Source organism: Melanostigma gelatinosum, assembly GCF_949748355.1.
Source record: "Melanostigma gelatinosum genome assembly, chromosome: 15".
In the NCBI taxonomy this organism is placed as follows: domain Eukaryota; kingdom Metazoa; phylum Chordata; class Actinopteri; order Perciformes; family Zoarcidae; genus Melanostigma; species Melanostigma gelatinosum.
In genome coordinates this window covers 695,498-719,308 of record NC_136648.1, presented here as the reverse complement: position 1 = coordinate 719,308, position 23,811 = coordinate 695,498, and the positions used below count along the sequence as shown (strand labels likewise).

Below are 23,811 nucleotides of genomic sequence, written 5' to 3'. Positions count from 1 at the left end.
CACTATGACCAGTGTAGAAGCGTAAATGAGGATGGAGACAGGACGAATCGGAGTTTGCAATCCAGCGGGAATTGTTTAATGCACATTCGAACATGCGACGTGGCATATGGAAACAGATTCCAAATCTGACTGTCCGAGGAACATTTTTATAGTCTACATGTACGCCTTTTTAGCCGTGTCAGACCTGCTTGACACAGGTCTGTTTGACCTGTGTCAAACCTGTCTGTTCAATCAATACAGGACACATCTGGACTTCTAATCTGGGTGGTTTCTATTTGTTCTCACAGAAAACAACTCCATGTAAGGGGTTGTTTTGGTCACTCTTTATCTGTCCTAGAGAATCATTTCCAAAAACTAACAGAGAATAACGCATTACGTAACATTCAGTTCTAATGTTGATTTTCCTCTACACATCCCTCCTCTGAGGGTTTCTTAACCCTCATCCTAACTTTTTATAACTTTTGTCAATTGGCGAAACTGGAACCTAAAATTTTGATCCCTGCCTGCATTGCAACAACACAAGTGATTTATGTAAATTATATGTGATTGATTATATACCAATACAGTAACAATACAATACAGAACATTTGAGTTCGTAAGATAATTCAAATAACATCATTCACTGCTCAGATTCACTTTCATATAAGGGCGAAAAAACCAACAGATTGCAGTGCAGGAAAAACTCCCTTATGGTCCTTTCCCACCAAGCGACCACCTTTGTGGTATGAAGTGAATCTGTTCTTGCTTACAAACATGTATTAACTGATACATCACACATTTAATTTCTGCAAAATATTGAACAACATATCAGTATTCATTAGATGCAATGTCTGTGATATACCTATATGCTATAATACTTGTGCACTGATTATTATAGATCATGACTATGAATATACGTGAATGTAGAAATATCTGATTACTATACATTCAAATTTATATTGAAACAGTTTGGACAGATGATAAAACATGTGACGTGGTGTTTTTTGGACGTGTGTACTTTCAACAAAGTTCGGGCTCTCGTTCTTATGGTGAGTTGCCCCCAAGTCCTGTTCCCCCCATGTCCTCTGAGTCCTCCAGATAGTCCGAAATGGGAAACAGGTCCGGAAACAGGTCCGGTCGTCCAACCACCATTTGAGTGAACTGGGCCTTTGTCCCTCGCTCCATCGTCATCATGTTCATCATCTGAGCCAGTTGGAGATTTGCCATGACACCCATCTGTTTGTCCATGCTCCTCTGGCACTGTCTCCTCAGGATGGGTACGATGCAACATGCCAATAGAAAAGCCACAATTAAAACTATTAATGCGCTAATGTCTGTTTTTAGCAATACAGACCCCTTATTTTCCCAAAATTTAGTCTAACCAATCCCCTGACCACCCCCCTGCCAGCACTCTCCTCAAGCTCTTGCCTCAAACCCCGAATTCTTCTCCCTTTCAACAGTATATTCAGTAAAGCATTTCACAACACATTCCATACATGTCGGCTATGTCTGATGTTTGTTTGCTTAACAAATGAAGAGTGGGAATGGTCATAGTTGTGTTTTCACAACTTTGGTCTTGTGGTATTGGGTTTTCATATCATACTGGTCTCCTAATGAACGAAGGAGTAATGTTAGCCTGTGGAACCAGGACACTCGGGTTACTTTACAGTACACAGTAGTATTGCCTACGTCAACCCTTCTTTTGTCTGACGCAAATCCACCACTGGCAAAACATTCATACTTTTCCAATTGATCTGTTTTATGATTAGTGGGAGGCTTATTTTGCGGTGTGCAAATCATAATTTCTGCACATGCGTTCCACACTTGGTATTCAGGATACTGATCTCAATAGTCGTGTTTCTTTTGAGATCCATACAAGAGTCCACTTGAACTTCTCATGTAGGAAGTGCCAATGTTTTTATTTCACATGTGCATCATAAACATGATTTGGATTCCACATTCGGCTCATTCTGTCATCAGCCACAGCTGTGTGCTAGTTTCCCCTTTCCACATGGTGTGAAGTCGTCTCTTTCTACGTGTATTAACGTGCAGCTGTCTGAACACTGGATAGGCTGGTTTGAACTTAAATGGCAATGCTGGCATAGGTCCTGGTCTAACATGGGTTGGAATATGTGTGGTTGCATCGCACTCATCTTGATTCATAGCTTCAGGCTCTCCTCCAGGACGGCTGAACCACCGTCTGGGCTCTCACGGCTCTCAAGGTTGGAGTCCTGGTAGTTGTTACATTGGATGGGTTCGGATGTCCTCGTCTGCGATAGAAGTTATATCTAACAGAACATGATAAATTGCCAATTGCCAACTCCCCCCTCTGGCCATTCCCATGGCCACTAAAGTGTTTACAATTTATCGAAATGGCAAAAATGGTTTACATATGCACAACATATGATCACATAATCGATGAGGTCAAAACCTGAGCTGTTTTTGTGAGTTTGAAGCAACTCCATGTTGTAGCTAGCTTGGGAATGTTAACCTCAACATGACAAAATAAATCTCCTGAGATGAGGCGAAACACAGACGTCGGACCTTCATCTCTGTTGAACTGTTATAGAGAGACAACATATCTGTGAGGCTCATAACACACAACAATTTTAACTATATGCTATAATACTATCATCCAAGTATTTATATTCCTATTATATTCTTTCAGAATCAACTGTCAATTCAACTGATTCCTTTATCAAGTAAAATAATAAAAGAAAGCACAGGCTTTTTTTATGAGATCATGTTTCTCAGATAGCAAGCTGTAATAATAAACACAAGTATTACACAGAAATGTCACTTTCGTAGTTCTACGGGAGGAAAACAGTCAGACAAACAAGTCTGATGTGCAGGATCGGCTTTTTAGAAGAACAACATGCGTTGTGCCGGGTGCCTTGTGATTTTGGTGGAAACACCAAAGCAGTCAGTGAAAGTGAGGTTCTTTGGAACGTCAAGGTCTGTCATAGGGATGACGTCTGGCGTACTTATATATATATATATACATATATATTTATGGTACAAGGCATTTTTACAGGAAATGTAATCTTTGAACACCTTAGTGTGGGACAAGTTGGTGTACCACATTAAACAGTGGCATAGTGTGATGTCGAAGATGTTTTGGATCTTTGGCACTCTGCTGATGTGTGTCATTGGTACAAGCATGGACTGTGGTCGTGCTTTCTAAAATTACAACCAAACAAAATATAAATAATATTTGTTGCAGTTCCTACATTCCCTAATGTCAGTTGAAAACTAATTCAAATACTGTATTTAAATTATCTAATATCGAGGGCCAGTTCGTTACATCATCATTTTGTCACAAGAATTAATTTTTGTGTAAAAGAGATAAAAATGTTCAAAATATCGATACTAATTGTATTTACGTGGTGTTATTATTTGCTTTGATGATACATCAAGATTGATATGACCAGCTAAAGAAAGTATAAGATTTAATATCTTATTAAATTTCCTTTTTAACTTTAAAAACTCTACAAAATGTGGATCTACCTTTACAATATATCACATATTCTCCCTTTTGCCAAGTTATCACTGCTGTGGGCTAATTTAGCTTAACAATAGAATAATTCATGTGGAAGTTGTCTGGGCTCACAATACATTTTAATAATAATCCATTATCCATTAATAACGTTTAAATTGCACCAGATTAGGCCCAACACTTTCTCTGCAGGGGTCGCTAATGTCTGCAATACTTGAACATCATAAGTGAGGGATATTTCAATATCGATATTTCTGTTGATAAATAAATAAAAAGTAGCCTGAAACATCTGCTTACTCAGTCGCAGCATCAGCTGCAGCATTTCCTGTTGAGATGGGATCAGAAGCGTTAGTGTGAGCATCTCATTTCATAACACAAACAATCTTTAAGGAGCAATATGGCTTCTAGCAAGTCGGCCACGAGACGGTGGTGAGAAATGGTTTTGCCGGATGATTTCCAAAAGCTCCTGTGTTTCCACAAGGTGCCACAGTGGTGCACTACACCAAAGGCATAGCAACAGTCTGTGTAGAAGTTAACTATTTTGTTGGCAGAAAGCTTACCGGCTCCTGTGAGAGCCACATGATCTGCAGCTTGAGCAGAAAAGTGTGTCATGTGATGTGATGAGACTACAGCAAACCAACCAGCCCTTCTCCCGTGTCCGGCGAGCGGGATGCCAAACCGTCCACTAACAGTTGTAAATCAGCTTCGGTGGGCGTGTCTGTGAGGTCAGGTCTCGGTGTGCAGACCTGTTCAGGAGAAACAACAGTGATGTGGCTCTCCATCTGCTGCAGTAGGAAAAAGAGTAGCAGGATTAGAATCGTTGTCATTAAAGGCATCAGTCGAGCGGTCAGTGAAGGTCAGTTTGTCATGCGCATAAAGATCTTTACCATGAATCATGGATAGAGGAAAGCCTCTGTTTCTGAGTGGTTTGTCATTCTGTGACGTCATTCCTAAAATGCTCTTCATTTGTTTCTCAGTTTGTGGTTTGGGCACAGTTTAATTGCCTGTGTTCTCTTGGGAGGGAGGGTTCTGCCCTCTGCTGTGATCACATGTCCCAGATATGAAACTTTTTCGAGAGCAATTGCAATTTGGACAGTTAGCCTTGTGACCTTATGCAGCCAAAGTTTGAGGTGCTCGTGGATGCACCGATACATTAACTGCTTGTAAATCTTAGACAATCATCACTCAGGTGATTCCCTCAAGTCTCGAATTTTCTTTACAGGAAAAATTTTAGTGCGTGCACCGGTGTATCATCACATTAGATTATTATACCAACCTTCATTAAAGACTCAAGAACGGGTGTATTATCATTAATATCTCGATTGAGTAGATATTGCTTCTTGCATGAGTGGAAATCAAATTTTGAACTTTGGCAGATCACGATTTTGGGTGAACACTAGCACCCCTCACCTGTCTTACATCACACATTTGGACCCCTGGTGTGTGTTTTCTTATCAAACATAAGTTAAGTTGTTTCTTTGATATTGATGTACTTCTTGTTCTGTATACGTCACCCTTATCACTGTAGAGTTTACCAGGATCCTCTGTTTCTGAAGTCAGTGAGTGTGGGTCTGACTGGGCAGCCAGTCAGACATCCTCTCCATTCCTGGGCCTCATGCCAAGGACACACATGTGATTTCCCCCTTACACACTCGTACTGCTTGGGAGACAGAAAAACAGATACAGCAGCAGTATTTTCTGTCCATTATACGTAACTTCACCACTTATTTCCCTTCTCTAAATACTACTTCCTCAAACATTTTATCTAATCCATTTAATCAGCCTGCATGTGACATTCTGAACATTTTTTCCTTTAATAGTGTTTGTCTTGTGGTAACTTTCTAAAACCTTAATTTGCGTACATCTGGTATGTATTTGTCTAGTTTGTCATAGTCTAAACTACACTAAACAGTCAGAATCTAAAGTTAACTCACCCTCTGTGTTAATGTTTGTGCGTCCGTGGTTCCCTCTCTGGGGTCCACTTGACCGTGTCCCTCGGACAAAAATAGAACAAACAGAACAGAGTTTGGCAGTATATTTTCCTTTTTATTTACTCAATTTTATCTGTTATTGCTCCCTGTTTTTTCTAATTTGTCTTTCTGACCTTTATTTCTTAATCTCTCTCTTTCTCCCTTAGACATTATTCCATACATTTCTGCTTCCTCTTTCTCCTTTTGCTTTAAACAAGTTTTGAGTTACTAACATTTTGTAGGCTGAAACTGCCTTTTTCAGGGAACCCATTTGATCCATTCTTTCCATTGTTTGGCAGTCTGATTATCTTTGTCTCGCATATATTTTATTATTGAAGGTAAAACCTTGGCATCAAGTTGCTCAGACTCACTTTGACTTTTACCCATTTTACCTAATTGGTCGTTGACAGTATCTTCAAAACACTCGTGTCGAGACTTAGTTCAACTTGAATGGAAACACCAAACCTTCTTTACATACTACACGTTACCCAGGACACGTCTGTCCAACACTCTTACAAAACTTAAGTGCAAGATTACAAGTTTATCACTTCAAAGTGTCTGTTATATCACAAAATAATTTTTCACAAGTGGAATTCTTTTTTCCAGTTCCAGGATCAGAGCGGCAATCTGGAACTGCGTCTGCGGACAGCCTCTCACCTTCTGGGAGGAATCAGATATTAATTGCGCGCTTCTGTCGTCCCACAGAGTTCAGATTACTCGTCTAATCCCCCATTTTACAAGTTACAATTGTGCTTTTACTTCTGATACATTATTGGATAGTTCTTATTATACTTGAAATAGTATTATCTGATAAATATTTTAACCATGTCTTGTAACTTTAACCAATTTGTCTCTAACCTTTTAACCTATTCCCCCCTCGCACAGTGATTTTCACTGTGCGATTCTGAGATGGTCAGCAATGCACCAAGTGCAACCAACAATCCTTCCTGTGATCTCCACAACACCTTTCCATCAACACTCTTCCTCTGATTATTTAGGACTATGTATGATCAATGTCTATATGTATGACAACTCTACTCCTCTCTGTACGGAGTGAGTGAGCCTGTCAGGCCCCAAAATCTGGGCGTACAGCCAATCATGCGCAAGGGTTTATTTTGGCGCACACACATCTGGGCAATCAGCCATCATCAAGTACTCGGAGCATGAAGGTTCTATTTTTTCACTATTTTTTCTCCTCCTGCAGACAGAATAGGATCTGGACACAATATAGCCTGGATATATGCAGACGGATTGAAACAAACTATATTTGTTTGCAAAAGCGTTACCACTGGGTAAACAACCAAAAACATGCCAATAGCTCATACACATGCAAAGCCATCCGGATGTATATCACATCAAAAGTCAGCGGTCTCAGTCTGTCAGTCAGTTTCTTGTCCAGGTCTCTTTTTGTTATCTTCTCTTTGTCACATAAGGATCTCTCCTTTATAATATTACTTCATCAGTAATGTCAATAAGTTACAGTCGTGTGCACACCTTTTCAAACCGTACTATTCATCTTATTGTCTAGTTAGATATTACTTTTCCTGCTCACTTAGATTTCTGCACAAAATTCCTGAGTCTCGTCAGCGCAGTGTCCTGCCTTAAACAGAAACCACTCCTAACAGACTCACATTATAGTTTTATTATTTAAATCTAAGCCAGTCTTTTCGTTTCTTCCCTCTCGAGTAAAGAGTCGTATCAAGACCTACGTATCTCACACTGGAACTCACACTGGAGTGCCTTACACTTATTTGCAGAAATTGCTTCATCAATAGCACACAGTCGCTTTGTCATTAGCGTACAACAGTCTCTTGAGCTTGAGAGATCACGGAGCGCTCCGCATTTGAGCTTAACTTGGCCACAACCAGACGTCACGCCAACAGAATGCTGCGTACGCTGTTCCACACGAGAGAGCTCTCTTTTTACAGCTGGAGATCAAATTGAATCATTTCAACATTTCACTTTTTAGTTTTTTACCAGCAAACACCAGTCTGCCCCTCTCCTCCTCCGCTAAAGAGCGTGGATTCCGCTGAGGGGACCCCAGACACTCCCTCTCTGTCACACAAGCGAGAGCCACGCCATACAGAAATAAAACTATGGTGAGATATGAACATCTCCTACCTGTTGGCCTCTTAGCGTGGTTGTCGGTTGGCTGGCGTAGAGGAGGTGTCCCGGCCTCAACTCAACCCACGTTGAGGCGCCAATTATGTAGAAGCGTAAATGAGGATGGAGACAGGACGAATCGGAGTTTGCAATCCAGCGGGAATTGTTTAATGCACATTCGAACATGCGACGTGGCATATGGAAACAGATTCCAAATCTGACTGTCCGAGGAACATTTTTATAGTCTACATGTACGCCTTTTTAGCCGTGTCAGACCTGCTTGACACAGGTCTGTTTGACCTGTGTCAAACCTGTCTGTTCAATCAATACAGGACACATCTGGACTTCTAATCTGGGTGGTTTCTATTTGTTCTCACAGAAAACAACTCCATGTAAGGGGTTGTTTTGGTCACTCTTTATCTGTCCTAGAGAATCATTTCCAAAAACTAACAGAGAATAACGCATTACGTAACATTCAGTTCTAATGTTGATTTTCCTCTACACCAGCTCTACTCTTCATCACTATGACCAGCTCTACTCTTCATCACTATGACGCAGCTCTACTCTTCATCACTATGATGCTGCTCTACTCTTCATCACTATGATGCTGCTCTACTCTTCATCACTATGACCAGCTCTACTCTTCATCACTATGATGCTGCTCTACTCTTCATCACTATGACCAGCTCTACTCTTCATCACTATGATGCTGCTCTACTCTTCATCACTATGACCAGCTCTACTCTTCATCACTATGACCAGCTCTACTCTTAATCACTATGACCAGCTCTACTCTTCATCACTATGACGCAGCTCTACTCTTCATCACTATGACCAGCTCTACTCTTCATCACTATGATGCTGCTCTACTCTTCATCACTATGACCAGCTCTACTCTTCATCACTATGACCAGCTCTACTATTCATCACTATGATGCTGCTCTACTCTTCATCACTATGACGCAGCTCTACTCTTCATCACTATGATGCAGCTCTACTCTTCATCACTATGATGCAGCTCTACTCTTCATCACTATGATGCAGCTCTACTCTTCATCACTATGATGCTGCTCTACTCTTCATCACGATGACGCAGCGCTACTCTTCATCACTATGACGCTGCTCTACTCTTCATCACTATGATGCTGCTCTACTCTTCATCACTATGATGCAGCTCTACTCTTCATCACTATGATGCTGCTCTACTCTTCATCACTATGATGCAGCTCTACTCTTCATCACTATGACGCAGCTCTACTCTTCATCACTATGACCAGCTCTACTCTTCATCACTATGACGCAGCGCTACTCTTCATCACTATGACCAGCTCTACTCTTCATCACTATGACCAGCTCTACTCTTCATCACTATGACCAGCTCTACTCTTCATCACTATGACGCTGCTCTACTCTTCATCACGATGACGCAGCGCTACTCTTCATCACTATGACGCTGCTCTACTCTTCATCACTATGATGCAGCTCTACTCTTCATCACTATGATGCAGCTCTACTCTTCATCACGATGACGCTGCTCTACTCTTCATCACTATGACGCAGCTCTACTCTTCATCACTATGATGCAGCTCTACTCTTCATCACTATGATGCTGCTCTACTCTTCATCACGATGACGCTGCTCTACTCTTCATCACTATGACGCAGCTCTACTCTTCATCACTATGACGCAGCGCTACTCTTCATCACGATGACGCAGCGCTACTCTTCATCACTATGACGCTGCTCTACTCTTCATCACGATGACGCAGCGCTACTCTTCATCACTATGACGCAGCTCTACTCTTCATCACTATGATGCAGCTCTACTCTTCATCACTATGATGCTGCTCTACTCTTCATCACTATGATGCAGCTCTACTCTTCATCACTATGATGCTGCTCTACTCTTCATCACTGTGATGCAGCTCTACTCTTCATCACTGTGATGCAGCTCTACTCTTCATCACTATGATGCAGCTATACTCTTCATCACTGTGATGCAGCTCTACTCTTCATCACTATGATGCTGCTCTACTCTTCATCACTGTGATGCAGCTCTACTCTTCATCACTATGATGCTGCTCTACTCTTCATCACTGTGATGCAGCTCTACTCTTCATCACTATGATGCTGCTCTACTCTTCATCACTATGATGCTGCTCTACTCTTCATCACTGTGATGCAGCTCTACTCTTCATCACTATGATGCAGCTCTACTCTTCATCACTGTGATGCTGCTCTACTCTTCATCACTATGATGCTGCTCTACTCTTCATCACTATGATGCAGCTCTACTCTTCATCACTATGATGCTGCTCTACTCATCACTATGATGCTGCTCTACTCTTCATCACTGTGATGCTGTAACTCAGAGGTGATGAAGGTGACCCAGCTCTACTCTTCATCACTATGATGCTGTAACTCAGGTGATGAAGGTGACCCAGCTCTACTCTTCATCATAATGATGCAGCTCTACTCTTCATCACTGTGATGCTGTAACTCAGGTGATGAAGGTGACCCAGTGATGTCCAGTAGTCTCCAGTGAGAGCAGCAGCTGCTGCTGGTTGTAACGCGTGGCTTTAGTCGTCCTCTCCTTTAACACAACTCGTGTGTTCTTCTGCTGACGGTGCATCTTGAGGCTCATACGTGACGTCATTCGCTGAGATCCTAAAGCTGCGTTCACACCAAACGAGACGTGAACGTTCCTCAGACCGACATCTCCCACAACACCAACCTGCAGTTTGTCTCCACTTCTCTGCAGCATCTGTTAGCTTGTGTTGCTTTAGTTTCTCTAAACTTCTCTGTAGCATCTGTTAGCTTGTGTTGCTTTAGTTTATCTAAACTCCTCTGTAGCATCTGTTAGCTTGTGTTGCTTTAGTTTATCTGAACTTCTCTGTAGCATCTGTTAGCTTGTGTTGCTTTAGTTTATCTAAACTTCTCTGTAGCATCTGTTAGCTTGTGTTGCTTTAGTTTATCTAAACTTCTCTGTAGCATCTGTTAGCTTGTGTTGCTTTAGTTTATCTAAACTTCTCTGTAGCATCTGTTAGCTTGTGTTGCTTTAGTTTATCTGAACTTCTCTGTAGCATCTGTTAGCTTGTGTTGCTTTAGTTTATCTAAACTTCTCTGTAGCATCTGTTAGCTTGTGTTGCTTTAGTTTATCTAAACTTCTCTGTAGCATCTGTTAGCTTGTGTTGCTTTAGTTTATCTAAACTTCTCTGTAGCATCTGTTAGCTTGTGTTGCTTTAGTTTATCTAAACTTCTCGGTAGCATCTGTTAGCTTGTGTTGCTTTAGTTTATCTAAACTTCTCTGTAGCATCTGTTAGCTTGTGTCGCTTTAGTTTATCTAAACTTCTCTGCAGCATCTGTTAGCTTGTGTTGCTTTAGTTTATCTCCACTTCTCTGTAGCATCTGTTAGCTTGTGTTGCTTTAGTTTATCTAAACTTCTCTGTAGCATCTGTTAGCTTGTGTTGCTTTAGTTTATCTCCACTTCTCTGTAGCATCTGTTAGCTTGTGTTGCTTTAGTTTGTCTCCACTTCTCTGTAGCATCTGTTAGCTTGTGTTGCTTTAGTTTATCTCCACTTCTCTGTAGCATCTGTTAGCTTGTGTTGCTTTAGTTTATCTAAACTTCTCTGTAGCATCTGTTAGCTTGTGTTGCTTTAGTTTATCTAAACTTCTCTTTAGCATCTGTTAGCTTGTGTTGCTTTAGTTTATCTAAACTTCTCTGTAGCATCTGTTAGCTTGTGTTGCTTTAGTTTATCTAAACTTCTCTTTAGCATCTGTTAGCTTGTGTTGCTTTAGTTTATCTAAACTTCTCTGCAGCATCTGTTAGCTTGTGTTGCTTTAGTTTGTCTCCACTTCTCTGTAGCATCTGTTAGCTTGTGTTGCTTTAGTTTATCTAAACTTCTCTGTAGCATGTTAGCTTGTGTTGCTTTAGTTTATCTGAACTCCTCCCACACGCTGCACCAACGCAGTCTCAAGACTTCCTCCACCGCTTGTTTGGGTGATTTGCTGCATCAACGGTGTTTGTTGCATTAAACTGCGTTAATGTGCGATAAAAATAATTGTAGACGTTAATTAATTACTCCGTTAACACGATAACGTGTTAGGTTGCCCAGCACTAGTTTTTTACACAATCTGGGTAAAGTAAAGGCTTTATTTGTGGAGAGATTTTAAATGAGACATGAAGAATAAAATGTTCTTGATTAAATATCAACATTTTAATCTTCGTTTTGTCTTCTTTTTCTAACGTAGACGTTCGTCGCACTTTCACTTTCTTTCAAGGTCATTAGTGTCCCATCGGCGGGTTTTTGGGTGTTCAGAGGGTTAACTTATTAATAATAATCTGCAGCCATGTTTTGTTTTAGTCAAATATCTTAAAATGTTTCACGTTTTCAAATGTCATCGATTAAGATCCAGCTGTGGTTTAATGGATCCAAACCACTCAGCCGCCTAATGAACAGACTCCTTATTGTGAACTGAAATGGATCCTCAGTGATGTTTTACATCACAATACTCCACATTTGTCTGATGGCAGCTGATTTGGTTCCTGCAGGTTTCCCCCCCTCAGCCTACGTGATCCCTCCCCCGGTGGCGTTCCCGGGTCTCCAGGTGAACCCAGGCTTCACCTTCTCCACCGGAGTGTCCGTCCCCGGTCCGTTCCTCCAGCCGGGCGTCCACACCCAGGCCGGCGGCCAGGCCGGGAAGCAGTCCCACATTCCCTACAGTCAGCAGAGGCCCTCCGGTCCCGGTCCCGGTCAGGGGCCCGGGTCCTCGGCCCCCATGAACCAGGGTCAGCAGAACCAGGCCCAGCAGAACCAAGCCATGCAGCAGTCGGTCCAGCTGCAGGTGCAGGCGATGAGCCAGCAGCAGCAGCAGTCTCCCACCAAACCGGTCCAGCAGGTCGGGATGGGGAAGAGTCCACCTCACCACCCGGGTCTGCAGCAGGTCAGTGTCAGTTAAACACGTGAGACAGACAGACAGACAGTGAGTGAGGGAGGGAGGTAGACGTGGACGGTGAGGTTGAGGTTGCCGTTGAGGTTGACGGTGAGGTTGACGTTGAGGGTGACGGGTGATGGTGAGGTTGACGGTGAGGTTGAGAGTGAGTTTGAGGTTGACAGTGAGGTTGATGGTGACGGGTGAGGTTGAGGGGTGAGGTTGACGGTTGAGGGTGACGGTTGAGGGTGACGGTTGAGGTTGACGGTTGAGGTTGACGGTTGAGGTTGACGGTGAGGTTCAGGGTTGAGGTTCAGGGTTGAGGTTCAGGGTTGAGGTTCAGGGTTGAGGTTCAGGGTTGAGGTTGACGGTGAGGTTGACGTTGAGGTTGACGTTGAGGTTGACGGTGAGGTTGACGTTGAGGTTGACGGTGAGGTTGACTGTGAGGTTGACGGTGAGGTTGACAGTTGAGGTTGACGGTGAGGTTGAGGGTGACGGTGAGATTGACTGAAGTTTACTGTGTTTGTGTCTCTGGTCTGGCAGTACATGCAGGTCCAGGATCAGCCGGCTCAGATGTGGAACCAGGGTCAGGCTGCTCTGCAGAAGATGCAGATGTCCATGAAGCAGCCTCAGCAGCAGCAGACCTTCTACATGGCGGCTCAGGATCCTCTCAAACTGTACGAGCACCAGCTGCAGCCGGCCAGCATGGAGAAGAAGATTAAGTACCCCAACGTCAAGATGCAGGACTTCTACTGGGAGCCCAGCTACAGGATTGGGGACGGTCTGGCCGTGATGGCGGACCGCATGAAGAGGCCTCCGCCGGGCGGGATCTGCTCCGAGCAAGACGGCTCCAGTGGGCCCCGGGGCCCCCCCTTTGAGGTGAGCATCTCTCTGAGGGAGGAGGAGGAGGCGGTCCTGCTGCTTTTCTGTCTCTGTGCTTCTTTTTATTTTCCTACTTTGTTTTTTTCTCCTCTTAGTCTCTTTTGTGATGTGTATATTATTCATAATTCATTCAGTTAAATTTGAAAACTGACGATAAATATTGTTGAGAGATTATTATATTATATTATTATTAGCACTTTATTTAATTGATCTGACAGTCAGTTGTTGATATGCAGACGTACAACTGTTGGCTGATTCAATATATATGGAACTAAATCATGGAGTTATTGTGATGTTCTGGACCTTTTAATGAGGACATTCTCTCTCTAACTGGTGCAACATGTCACCTGACCTGGTGTCACGAGGACGGACTATCAATCTGTTAATATTGATGTTCAACATAAATACCTGCTGAATGATGCACACTGTGATACAGAACTCTGATCTTTGTTTCATTCTTCCAGAGCTTTTGGCTTAACTTTCCTTCTTTTCCAGCTCAGTCTTACCGGCTTGCCTTATTTATTTTACCCCCCTCTTCTTCCTCTTCCTCCTCCTCTTCCTCCTCTGGCTTCATCTCTCACCAGGACAACAAGCCTCTTCTACCTCCCGACCTGTTAAAAAGTCTAGCAGACTTTGAGGAGGAGGAGGAGCTTGTCTTTTCTAAGCCTCCTGATTTCTTCCAGGCCTTGGCCGGCCCTCTTAGCTCTGCTTCTGGACCAAACATATTTGTATGTAGCCCTGCTTTCTGCCTCCAACACCCCCGACCCCACACAGACCTACAGCCAGAGTCTTGTGATATTGTTATTATCTTGTGGCTCGGTTTGTTGTTTCACAGACACAATCAGATCATGTAATTTGCCCAAATAAAACTCTCAAACTCAGTTAAAATAGTCACAAAATATGTCACACCTCGATTCCTTTTCTGAAACGTGAGTCTGAAGGTCCAATAGGACCCCCTCACAGTTTAATGTTAACGATCAGAGTGTAAATAAAGTTTAACGTTAACCATCAGAGTGTAAATAAAGTTTAATGTTAACGATCAGAGTGTAAATAAAGTTTAATGTTAACCATCAGAGTGTAAATAAAGTTTAACGTTAACCATCAGAGTGTAAATAAAGTTTAATGTTAACCATCAGAGTGTAAATAAAGTTTAATGTTAACGATCAGAGTGTAAATAAAGTTTAACGTTAACCATCAGAGTGTAAATAAAGTTTAATGTTAACGATCAGAGTGTAAATAAAGTTTAACGTTAACCATCAGAGTGTAAATAAAGTTTAATGTTAACCATCAGAGTGTAAATAAAGTTGAACGTTAACCATCAGAGTGTAAATAAAGTTTAAACGTTAACCATCAGAGTGTAAATAAAGTTGTAGTGACTCAGTAGAACTTGTGTTTCTAGTCTGATCTCTTATCATGTTTCATTGTAAACAACCAATCAGTGTTTAGACCAACAGGAGGAGAGCTAGTAACGTTAGCACCACCGCTAACGGCTAACCAACAGGAGGAGAGCTAGTAACGTTAGCAGCACCGCTAACGGCTAACCAACAGGAGGAGAGCTAGTAACGTTAGCAGCACCGCTAACGGCTAACCAACAGGAGGAGAGCTAGTAACGTTAGCCGCACCGCTAACGGCTAACCAACGGAGGTTCACTTCAGTTACACTATGATGCCTTCAGGCTCTGCTCAGTGAACTTGAGTACTGGCTGAAGGTTCATTATAACGTTATCATGATGTGTTCACATGTAATAACAAGAAGAGTCAGACCGCTACAAAGGAGATCTCTGATAGTTAATCCAGAGTTTTCTAAAGTTCCTAAGATTCAAATATCCTGCGTGAGGTTCCTGTTGACGGTCAGACTACTGGGGCTTTAGATTTTAAAGAAATGAGTCTCAGGTCCTAGTTTAGTCATAACAGAGTTCTGTGTCCAACAAACCGAAGCAACAACATACAAATACAGATTTACATGAACTTCTGCTTCACAGTAGAAGTTCTCCAGCTTCTTAACTTCCTTTGGTCACATTCCCTTCAGCTGGAGGGCTTTTACTGATAAATATAACATCGTAAATATATGTTATATTTATAACCAGTGTTTATACATTTGTCAGCCACTTGTTTCATAGAAAAGATCAGACAGATGTGAGTAGAGTTAATAAATCCTGCAGCTCAGCAGCATGTTGTGAGAAACATGGTGGACGGTGAAAGAGAATAAAATCATTGTTGAACATGTGTGAGATGTCTGCTGGTCCTCATCCCGTCTGTCCTTTGGTCTCTGCAGCTGCCGAACCAGACCAGGATGGAGTGTGGCCCCGAGATCGTCTCGTCGCTTCTGCCCATTTCTGGCTTCCCCATGCAGGTCAGACCCGACATCCAACGTTAGCTCAGCTTGTTCCTCTGATAACTTGAGATCCAGACGTCTGACGCTAACGTTAGCTCAGCTTGTTCCTCTGATAACTTGAGATCCAGACGTCTGATGCTAACGTTAGCTCAGCTTGTTCCTCTGATAACTTGAGATCCAGACGTCTGATGCTAACGTTAGCTCAGCTTGTTCCTCTGATAACTTAAGATACAGACGTCTGACGCTAACGTTAGCTCAGCTTGTTCCTCTGATAACTTGAGATCCAGACGTCTGATGCTAACGTTAGCTCAGCTTGTTCCTCTGATAACTTGAGATCCAGACGTCTGATGCTAACGTTAGCTCAGCTTGTTCCTCTGATAACTTGAGATCCAGACGTCTGATGCTAACGTTAGCTCAGCTTGTTCCTCTGATAACTTGAGATCCAGACGTCTGATGCTAACGTTAGCTCAGCTTGTTCCTCTGATAACTTGAGATCCAGACATCTGGGCCCCGTTCCACGTAAGTGGTTCAGCAAAGTCGATCAAATGTCCTATTAGCAGCCTACATTAACGAGATGATTGATGTCAGGCTATGTCGGTTTCTCCGAGGCTGATCCTCTCAAACAGTCTCGTTAATTTGAACCAGACGATCAGGATGATTGCGCGTGCCCGTCCTACGTCAAAAGGGGGAAGCGTGGATCACCGAAACCATGATGTTCTAACAGTACAATGTCAAATAAAGTCACAGAAAGAGCCTCTTTCTACTCCGCTGACGAGCAGGAGATGATCATGAACGCATATGAGGATTTCAAGACCGTAATCACGGCAAAATATAACAGCGGCACCGCTGAGAGGACCAGACAAGAAGCACGGCAACACATCAGACACGTTCAATGCGTCAGTGTTGTGTCAGCTAATTGTAATGCCTCATCACCCCAACCAATCACATGACATGTCTTTAATGTGCTGCTGGCAGTAGACTTCATGATGCATCATCCAATGAGATCTACAGCGACAATAATGATCTCAACTCTTCAGAATAACAATAAAAACAAGCCCAACGAGGATCTAATGACACTCATTAACATGAGGACATATGTGCTGTATGCCTCATGCATCATGTACTGTATGTGTATAGTGTGTATAGTACGTACATGTGTGTAGATTGCCATATATAACTAGTGTGAATATGTGTGTGTGTGAATCTGTTTATGGGCGGATCAGTGTGTGTATTATTCATAATCAGACATTCAATCAACTGAAGCAGTGAAGATCAATAGTGTGTGATTCTCTGTGTTCTCATCATGATCCACCTTCATCATGTTCTACAGTAATGATGTGCTGCTGTACTAATAACACTCATATCATTATGAGTGCTTTAACCTCATGTATGCAACCAGCCATCAAGAGGACATGAGAGCAAGTACACACTAAGCACACACACATGACTCAGAATGCTGAGTCAGCACAATATGTGCCATGGTGACGTCATGAACACATCCGTAAGTTTATTAAGCGCCAAATCAACTGGACCAACAGCGCGGCATGCAGCGGCTTTCCCCATGTTCTCCGCATCGCCGACACTACAACAACGCAGCACTCGCACAACAGCTCAAGGCTGCATCCAGTCTGTGGGACAGGCAGTGTGGTGTTCAATGTCTGCTCCAGAAGCTCTGGAAAGAAATGATTCCTTGTGGGCAGAATGGACAGCGCTCGTACAGGAAGTCATCGTGATGTGATGACGGATCTTGGCGATGTGGAAGAAGTCTCTCCCTATAAAACGCTCATCTAACTAATATCCTCCTTCATCAGTGGATCTCTGAGGAAGGGAGCTGCACATTAATGCAATAGAGGCTTCTTAGTTTGCTCCGCTGCTTTTAAGGATCACGTGTGTCTCACTTTAGCATTTCATCAACTCCCGTATAACCCCCAGTATATGCGCAAGCGCATCAGACTACAGTATGTGACGGGAGCGGCCATGTTTTCCGGGGGAGTGGCAGCTTATCCAGCTACCTTCACTGAGCCTGCGCTGGAGCAGGTTCAAGCTTATGGATGTGTTGCCATGGTGATTTTGCCGAACTTGCTTCGTGGAACCAAAAAGCCTGATCTGCGTCATCTTATCCTGACAAGTATCCGGCTAACTCAGTTAGACACGTACGAGGAACGGGGCCCAGATGCTAACGTTAGCTCATCTTGTTCCTCTGATATATGTAGCCCTCTATAATGCTACCTACTACAGGTTACTGTCAGGAGACTTTTTTAAACGATAGTGTATTGATACGTTGATACTATCGATATATAAAAAAAGAAAATCCTGTTTTGAACAGATTTAAAATGTCCTTTAAATTGAATCCGTGTGTCAAACAACCACCACCGCCTCTCCTGTGACGCTAGATGTCGCTGCCTATTTCCTTCTAAGCTAATACCAGTGACTTCCTGTCACATGATCCGGCCAAAATCACAATATGTGTTTACTGTAGATAGAGGAGGCCTGATGTGAGATGTTAGACGACTAGAACACCAAGTCGAATGTTACGATCGCATCACGAGAGTCGTACAGACTGTAGCATGGAGGAGTTACTGAAAAGTGAACCTGAAGGAATGGGACATAAAAGGGAAGAACTCAGCCACAGGGACGGATAACTTTACTTGATGCACTTTATTTCAGATGTTCATGATGTATACATGTAAGTTAAGAGTGTTTGACAGGAGACCAAATTAAACCGTTACTTGATTGAGAGGTCATCTCGATTTTATGTTTTAATGCAGAAAAGTTACATATTAATTCTTTAAGAGACTGATTCAAGTCTAAAGAAATGTAAAGTTTGTTTTGACTGTTGTGACGTTGTTCAACCACCAGATGGCAGAGTTGATCGTTGTTCAACTACTCTGACACTCAGTAAACATGTTTTTACCTTTTACATACTGGAAACAGGTGCATCTGTTTATCTTTTAACTCTATTTCTTTTTAATCGGGTTTAAAAAACTGAGATTATAGAACAATAAGTTAAGTATGAGGCAGTAAAGGAGGTTCCAACTTCCAGCAAAATAAAATAAACTAGAAAATGCATTTCCTGCTGAAAATGCGTTGGAATGCTGAAAGCTGAAATGAATCTCAAAAACATTGCTGAAAATAGATATCCAATTTTTAAAAAATTGCAAAAAGCTGAATAATCCAAAAAGATTACAAATATGAAGTTATGTCACCCCTCTCCTGTAAGAGCTGAACATTTTGATATTCGAACGGTTTCTGTAGCTTAAAGGAATTCCAGCAGTAGTGATATTTGTTGTAGTAGTAGTAGTAGAAGTATTATGCACAGTATAAGTATTAGTAGCATTTGAATAAGTACTAGTTGTAGCAGTAGTGATATTTGTAGTAGCAGTAGTAGTATAAGTTGTAGTATCAGCAGTCGTACTAATGTAGTAGTATTAGTACTGGTAGTAGCAGGAATAGCAGTATTAGCAGTTGTGGTATCAGTAATAATAGTAGTGGTAGTAATAGCAGTAGTGGTAGTAATAATATTTATGGTAGCAGTAGCAGTAGTAGTAATAGTAGCAACAGCAAAAGTTGTAGTAGTAGTGGTAATACTAGAAATATTAGCAGTAGTAGTAGTTGTTGCAGTATTAGTAAGAGCATTCATTATTTCAACAAAAAAGCCAAATTTTGAGCGAAACGTTTAAATACAGTTAATCCATGAGGCTTTTATTTTGAAAGGATGGGGGAGGGAGGGGGAGAGGAGACATAATCATCATGTTTGACACATAAACAGAGGTTATTAAATGACAGGCTTCATCACAAGCAGTTCAGTTAGAATTCACTCTCTGGGGCTTTTATTTTGAAATGGGGTGTGTGGTGTGGGGGAGAAGGGGAGAGGAGACAGAATCATAATGTTAGATAAACACAAACCGGTTATTAAATGACAGGCTCATCACAAGCATTTCAGTTAGGATTCATTCTGTGGGGCGTGTGTGTGTGTGTGTGTGTGTGTGTGTGTGTGTGGTGGGGGGGGGGAGTTGGAGGAGGGGGGAAAGACCTCTAAAGATCCCTAAGACCTGAATGACTGTATGAGAGACACAGAGAGAGAGAGAGGGAGAGGAGTGTATGTGCGCGTGTGTCTGTGAGTCTGTGTGTTCATCAACATCACTAATTGGCTCAATCGTTAACACCTGTGTGCCTGAAGCCATTTGAAAATATTCTCCATAGAGATCCCATTGAAAATAAAAAGCTTCATAATTCAAAAAGTTTAAAGGTTAGAAATATAAAAAGTCATAGCAGACCTCTGGTGAAAGAGCTGAACATTTTAATAGTTCAACGGTTTCTGTATCTTAAAAAATGAAGGAGGAGAAGAGGGGTACGGAAGAAATAGAAGAAGTTGAATAAAGAAACAGGATAACAATAGTTGGAATGCTTAACTGCATTCCAACAATCACAGCGTCAACTCACATATAATTTTGTATCACAATCTCACTATTGATTATGAAAAACGGTGTTTCTAGATCCAATAACCAGACATGGATCTCTGTTTGGATTGTGTATACATGTAGAGTTCCTCACACCCCTCGTCTGACTTCATAGTGGTCTTTAATCCACGATGACCAATCAATACCTGGTGGATCAGAGCTGTGATGTATGAACCTGCTTGTGTGTCCAGGAGTACAACCAGAACAGCATCTTCAGTCAGGCGTACGGCAAGAACCTGCCGCCCAGCTCCAAGCCCGACGCTCCCATGATGCACCAGGAGCCGTCCCTCTACTCGCTGTTTGAAGGGACTCCCTGGTCCCCCTCCCTCCCTGCCAGCTCCGGTACTTCACAGCCGTTCACACGTCAACAAAATGTGTATTTATATGTCGTGGTACAGTCTGTGAAACATGCTGGAATCTGATTGGCAGATCACTCCACCCCAGCCAGCCAATCCCCTCACTCCTCCAACCCCAGCAGCCTGCCGTCCTCCCCCCCTACACACAACCACGGAGCCATACCCTTCTCCAACTTCGGGCCCATAGGCACTCCGGACAGCCGGGACCGCAGGATGGTGGACCGCTGGAAGGCTGACAAGACCGGTAAAGGAGGGACAGGGTTCACTGGGTCTAGAGGGATGGGGTCCAGAGGGATCAGGGGGTCAAGACGGTTCTGAGGGATCAGAGGGTCGGGGTTCAGAGAGATCAGGTGGTCCAGAGGGTTCAGGAGGTCCAGAAGGATCAGGGGAATCAGAGGGTTCAGGAGGTCCAGAAGGATCAGAGGGAGCAGGGGGTCCAGAGGGTTCTGAGGGTTCAGGGGGTCCAGAAGGATCAGGGGATTCAGAGGGATCAGGGGGTCCAGAGGGATAGGGTTTAGAGAGACCAGGGGGTCCAGATGGTTCTGAGGATTCAGGGTGTCCTGAGAGACCAGGGGGTCCAGATGGTTCTGAGGATTCAGGGTGTCCTGAGAGATCAGGGGGTCCAGAGGGTTCTGAGGGTTCAGGGTGTCCCAAGGGATCAGGGGGTCCAGAGGGTTCTGAGGGTTCAGGGTGTCCCGAGAGATCAGGGGGTCCATAGGGTTCTGAGGGTTCGGGGTGTCCCGAGGGATCAGGGGGTCCAGAGGGTCATGGGGATCCAGAGAGACGGGGTTCAGAGGGTTTAGTTAATGCTGAGCTTTGCTGCCAGATGTTGACATGTGGTGTGTTGTGGTCTAGGAGCAGTCAGCGGGTTCGGACTGGACTACCTGCCGGCTGCAGCGTCCTCCGCAGCTTCAGACAACAGCTGGCACCAGGCCGGGCCGACCGGCAGCTCCTGGACCAATCAGGAGTCTCCTATGGAGGAGTCGTCCTCCACCGTGCTGCTCGACAGCCTCAAGGTCCACTGACGTCACCCCAGACCCCTTTTCTGTCTTTACAGGTTTTACCTGAGAATAACAGTTTAATTATATTTAAAGTATTCATTTCTATAACGATCCTTCTGTTAAATAGTTTCAGTCAGAATCAACAGAAGATGGTTCTGAGGGATCAGGAGGTCAGAAACTTACTGTGAAAATCCACAACACACTGGACTACTTCCTGTTCTGGAAAGAGTCCAAATACATGGGGGTCCAGATGGTTCTGAGGGATCAGGGGGTCCAGATGGTTCTGAGGGATCAGGGGGTCCAGATGGTTCTGAGGGATCAGGGGGTCCAGATGTATTAAGCTCTGCAGGATTAGCTTCATTAGCATCATTAGCATCGTGCTAACACTCCGCTTGTCCCCCCTTGCAGTCGATCTGGTCGAGCTCCATGATGCAGCCGGGCCCGTCGGCTCTGGAGCAGCTCCTCCTGCAGCAGAAGCAGAAGCAGCAGCGAGGTCACGGCGCCATGAACCCGCCTCACTGAACGGCCGGCCCACGAGGCGGCGCTTTATGAGTCCGGACGTGTCGACGTTTAAAAACTAAAATAACCACGAGGAGAAGAAGAACGTGAGGGGGAGGAGGGGTAAAAAAACAGGTTTGACGAAGACGAACTCCAAACGAAAATGGAAAAATTAAAACCGGTCAAGAAGAAGGTGGAGGCTTTGCGGGGAGGAGGTGACGACACCCCCCCGATGACGAGGCTGAAACACCCCCCACCCCACCTACCCCCCTCGTCTGTCGAGGAGCGGCGACGCCCCTCCTGGACTGGAAGGTGCGCGGGGATCTCTTCAACCGCGGCGCTACGCCACCGCCGGGTTTCCTTCAACCCGCGGAAACCTGAACATTGAGGATCATAATCCCCCCCCACACACACACACCCCTTCACCACCACTACACCCCCACACCCACCCTCTTTGGACATCCTCTCTCACCTGGAAGAACTTCCTCTTTCTTTGGGATGAAATAAAAAAAATGAACCCTCCTCCTGGATGACTGCTCGGTCCGCCGGAGCGCCTGTTTTTAGCATCTCCGCAGACTGACGCTGGGGGAGGGGGGGGGGGTGGAGAGAGAGAGAGAGAGAGAGAGAGAGAGAGAGAGAGAGAGAGAGAGAGAGAGAGAGAGGAGAGAGAGAGAGAGAGAGAGAGAGAGAGAGAGAGAGAGAGAGAGAGAGAGAGAGAGAGAGAGAGAGAGAGGTGGTCGGGGTTCATGGGGGGAGGAGAACAGGGGAAGCACTGGGGGGGGGGGGGGGGGCGGTCAAGATATAGACTGGACTTTCTGATCTCTCCATTGATTTTCATTACTATGGAGGAGGCGGAGGCTCTGTAGCTCAGTGGTTGAATGAAGGAAAGGAGGACGATTTGGCTTCCAGCTATCTAGATATATGAATCCGTATATATATTTCCCGTAGTTGGACTTTTAAAAAAGCGGGGCCGTTGTCTGGATCAGGACTGGACTCTTTGTGAAGCCAGGTGTGTTCAGGTAACGCCACCTGGACCGCTTTGATGTCCCGCCCTTTCTTTCCCCTTTTTTTTTGGGGAAGGACAAACCTGGAGGCCCCCGACGATGGGACGTCCCGGGAAAGGACAGAAGAAGAAGGGAAAAAAACAAAGATCAGACTTAGGGATAGTGTTACCGTTAAAAGAAACAACTGTATTTTGTGATTTGTTTGTAGCAGTTTTAGCTTCTCGCCCCTCTGAGGCGAACACAGGTATGTCTATTAGCTTCCTGCTTGAATATTTTCGGGGCTTCTCTTCCTCTCCGGGCCTCTTTCTCTTCCTGTTATTTCTTTACTTAAAGTAAAGAAAAGATGTAACCCTGCTCGCTTACTTAACCTGCATTTGCCGTTTCCTTTATGTTGCTGTTCTGCCTTTTTACTAGTTTTTAAGCAGCGCTGGTGTCTCTGCTCTCTGTAAAGGTTAGGCCACAGACAGACAGGTAGGTGTGTACAGGTAGCTGGCTGAATGTTCCCACTATGTTTTTTTCTTCAATAACCACTACTGCAGCTCGACCTGTACAGCAGTTTGTTTCTGAGTCGTAGCGTCTGGAAGCCCCTGGAACCTCCGGAGAACCAAACCATCGATTAGTCTCACGTTAGTTTTTATTCTTTTTGTTGATGAATCCTGAGATGAGGTTTTGTTCTGATCAGAGGATAATATTCACACTTTGAGAAGCTGGATCTTGTGACTTGTTTTGTCGTATCTGTTTGTAAAAGTAACTCAAAGCTGATCAATCAGGTTTTTTTTGGTCTATCAACTTTTGTC

The 23,811-nt window shown here is 43.7% G+C and overlaps 1 protein-coding gene across 3 annotated transcripts in view; it reads left to right on the top strand.

Annotated features, from left to right (window-relative positions):
- smg7 (SMG7 nonsense mediated mRNA decay factor) overlaps nt 1-22,559 on the top strand; it is a 34,161-nt gene extending 11,602 nt beyond the window's left edge. For 2 of the 3 annotated variants that reach the window (XM_079284400.1, XM_079284399.1), the window contains exons 16-23: nt 12,100-12,491; nt 13,023-13,358; nt 13,946-14,089; nt 15,636-15,713; nt 20,347-20,497; nt 20,585-20,755; nt 21,367-21,527; nt 21,921-22,559. In XM_079284400.1, the coding sequence (XP_079140526.1) occupies nt 12,100-12,491; nt 13,023-13,358; nt 13,946-14,089; nt 15,636-15,713; nt 20,347-20,497; nt 20,585-20,755; nt 21,367-21,527; nt 21,921-22,034 (1,547 nt within the window). In that variant the 3' untranslated portion in view covers nt 22,035-22,559. The remainder of the gene's footprint in view (nt 1-12,099; nt 12,492-13,022; nt 13,359-13,945; nt 14,090-15,635; nt 15,714-20,346; nt 20,498-20,584; nt 20,756-21,366; nt 21,528-21,920) is intronic. The other variant, XM_079284401.1, reaches the window with a different exon arrangement.
- Nucleotides 22,560-23,811: the final 1,252 nt, after the last annotated feature.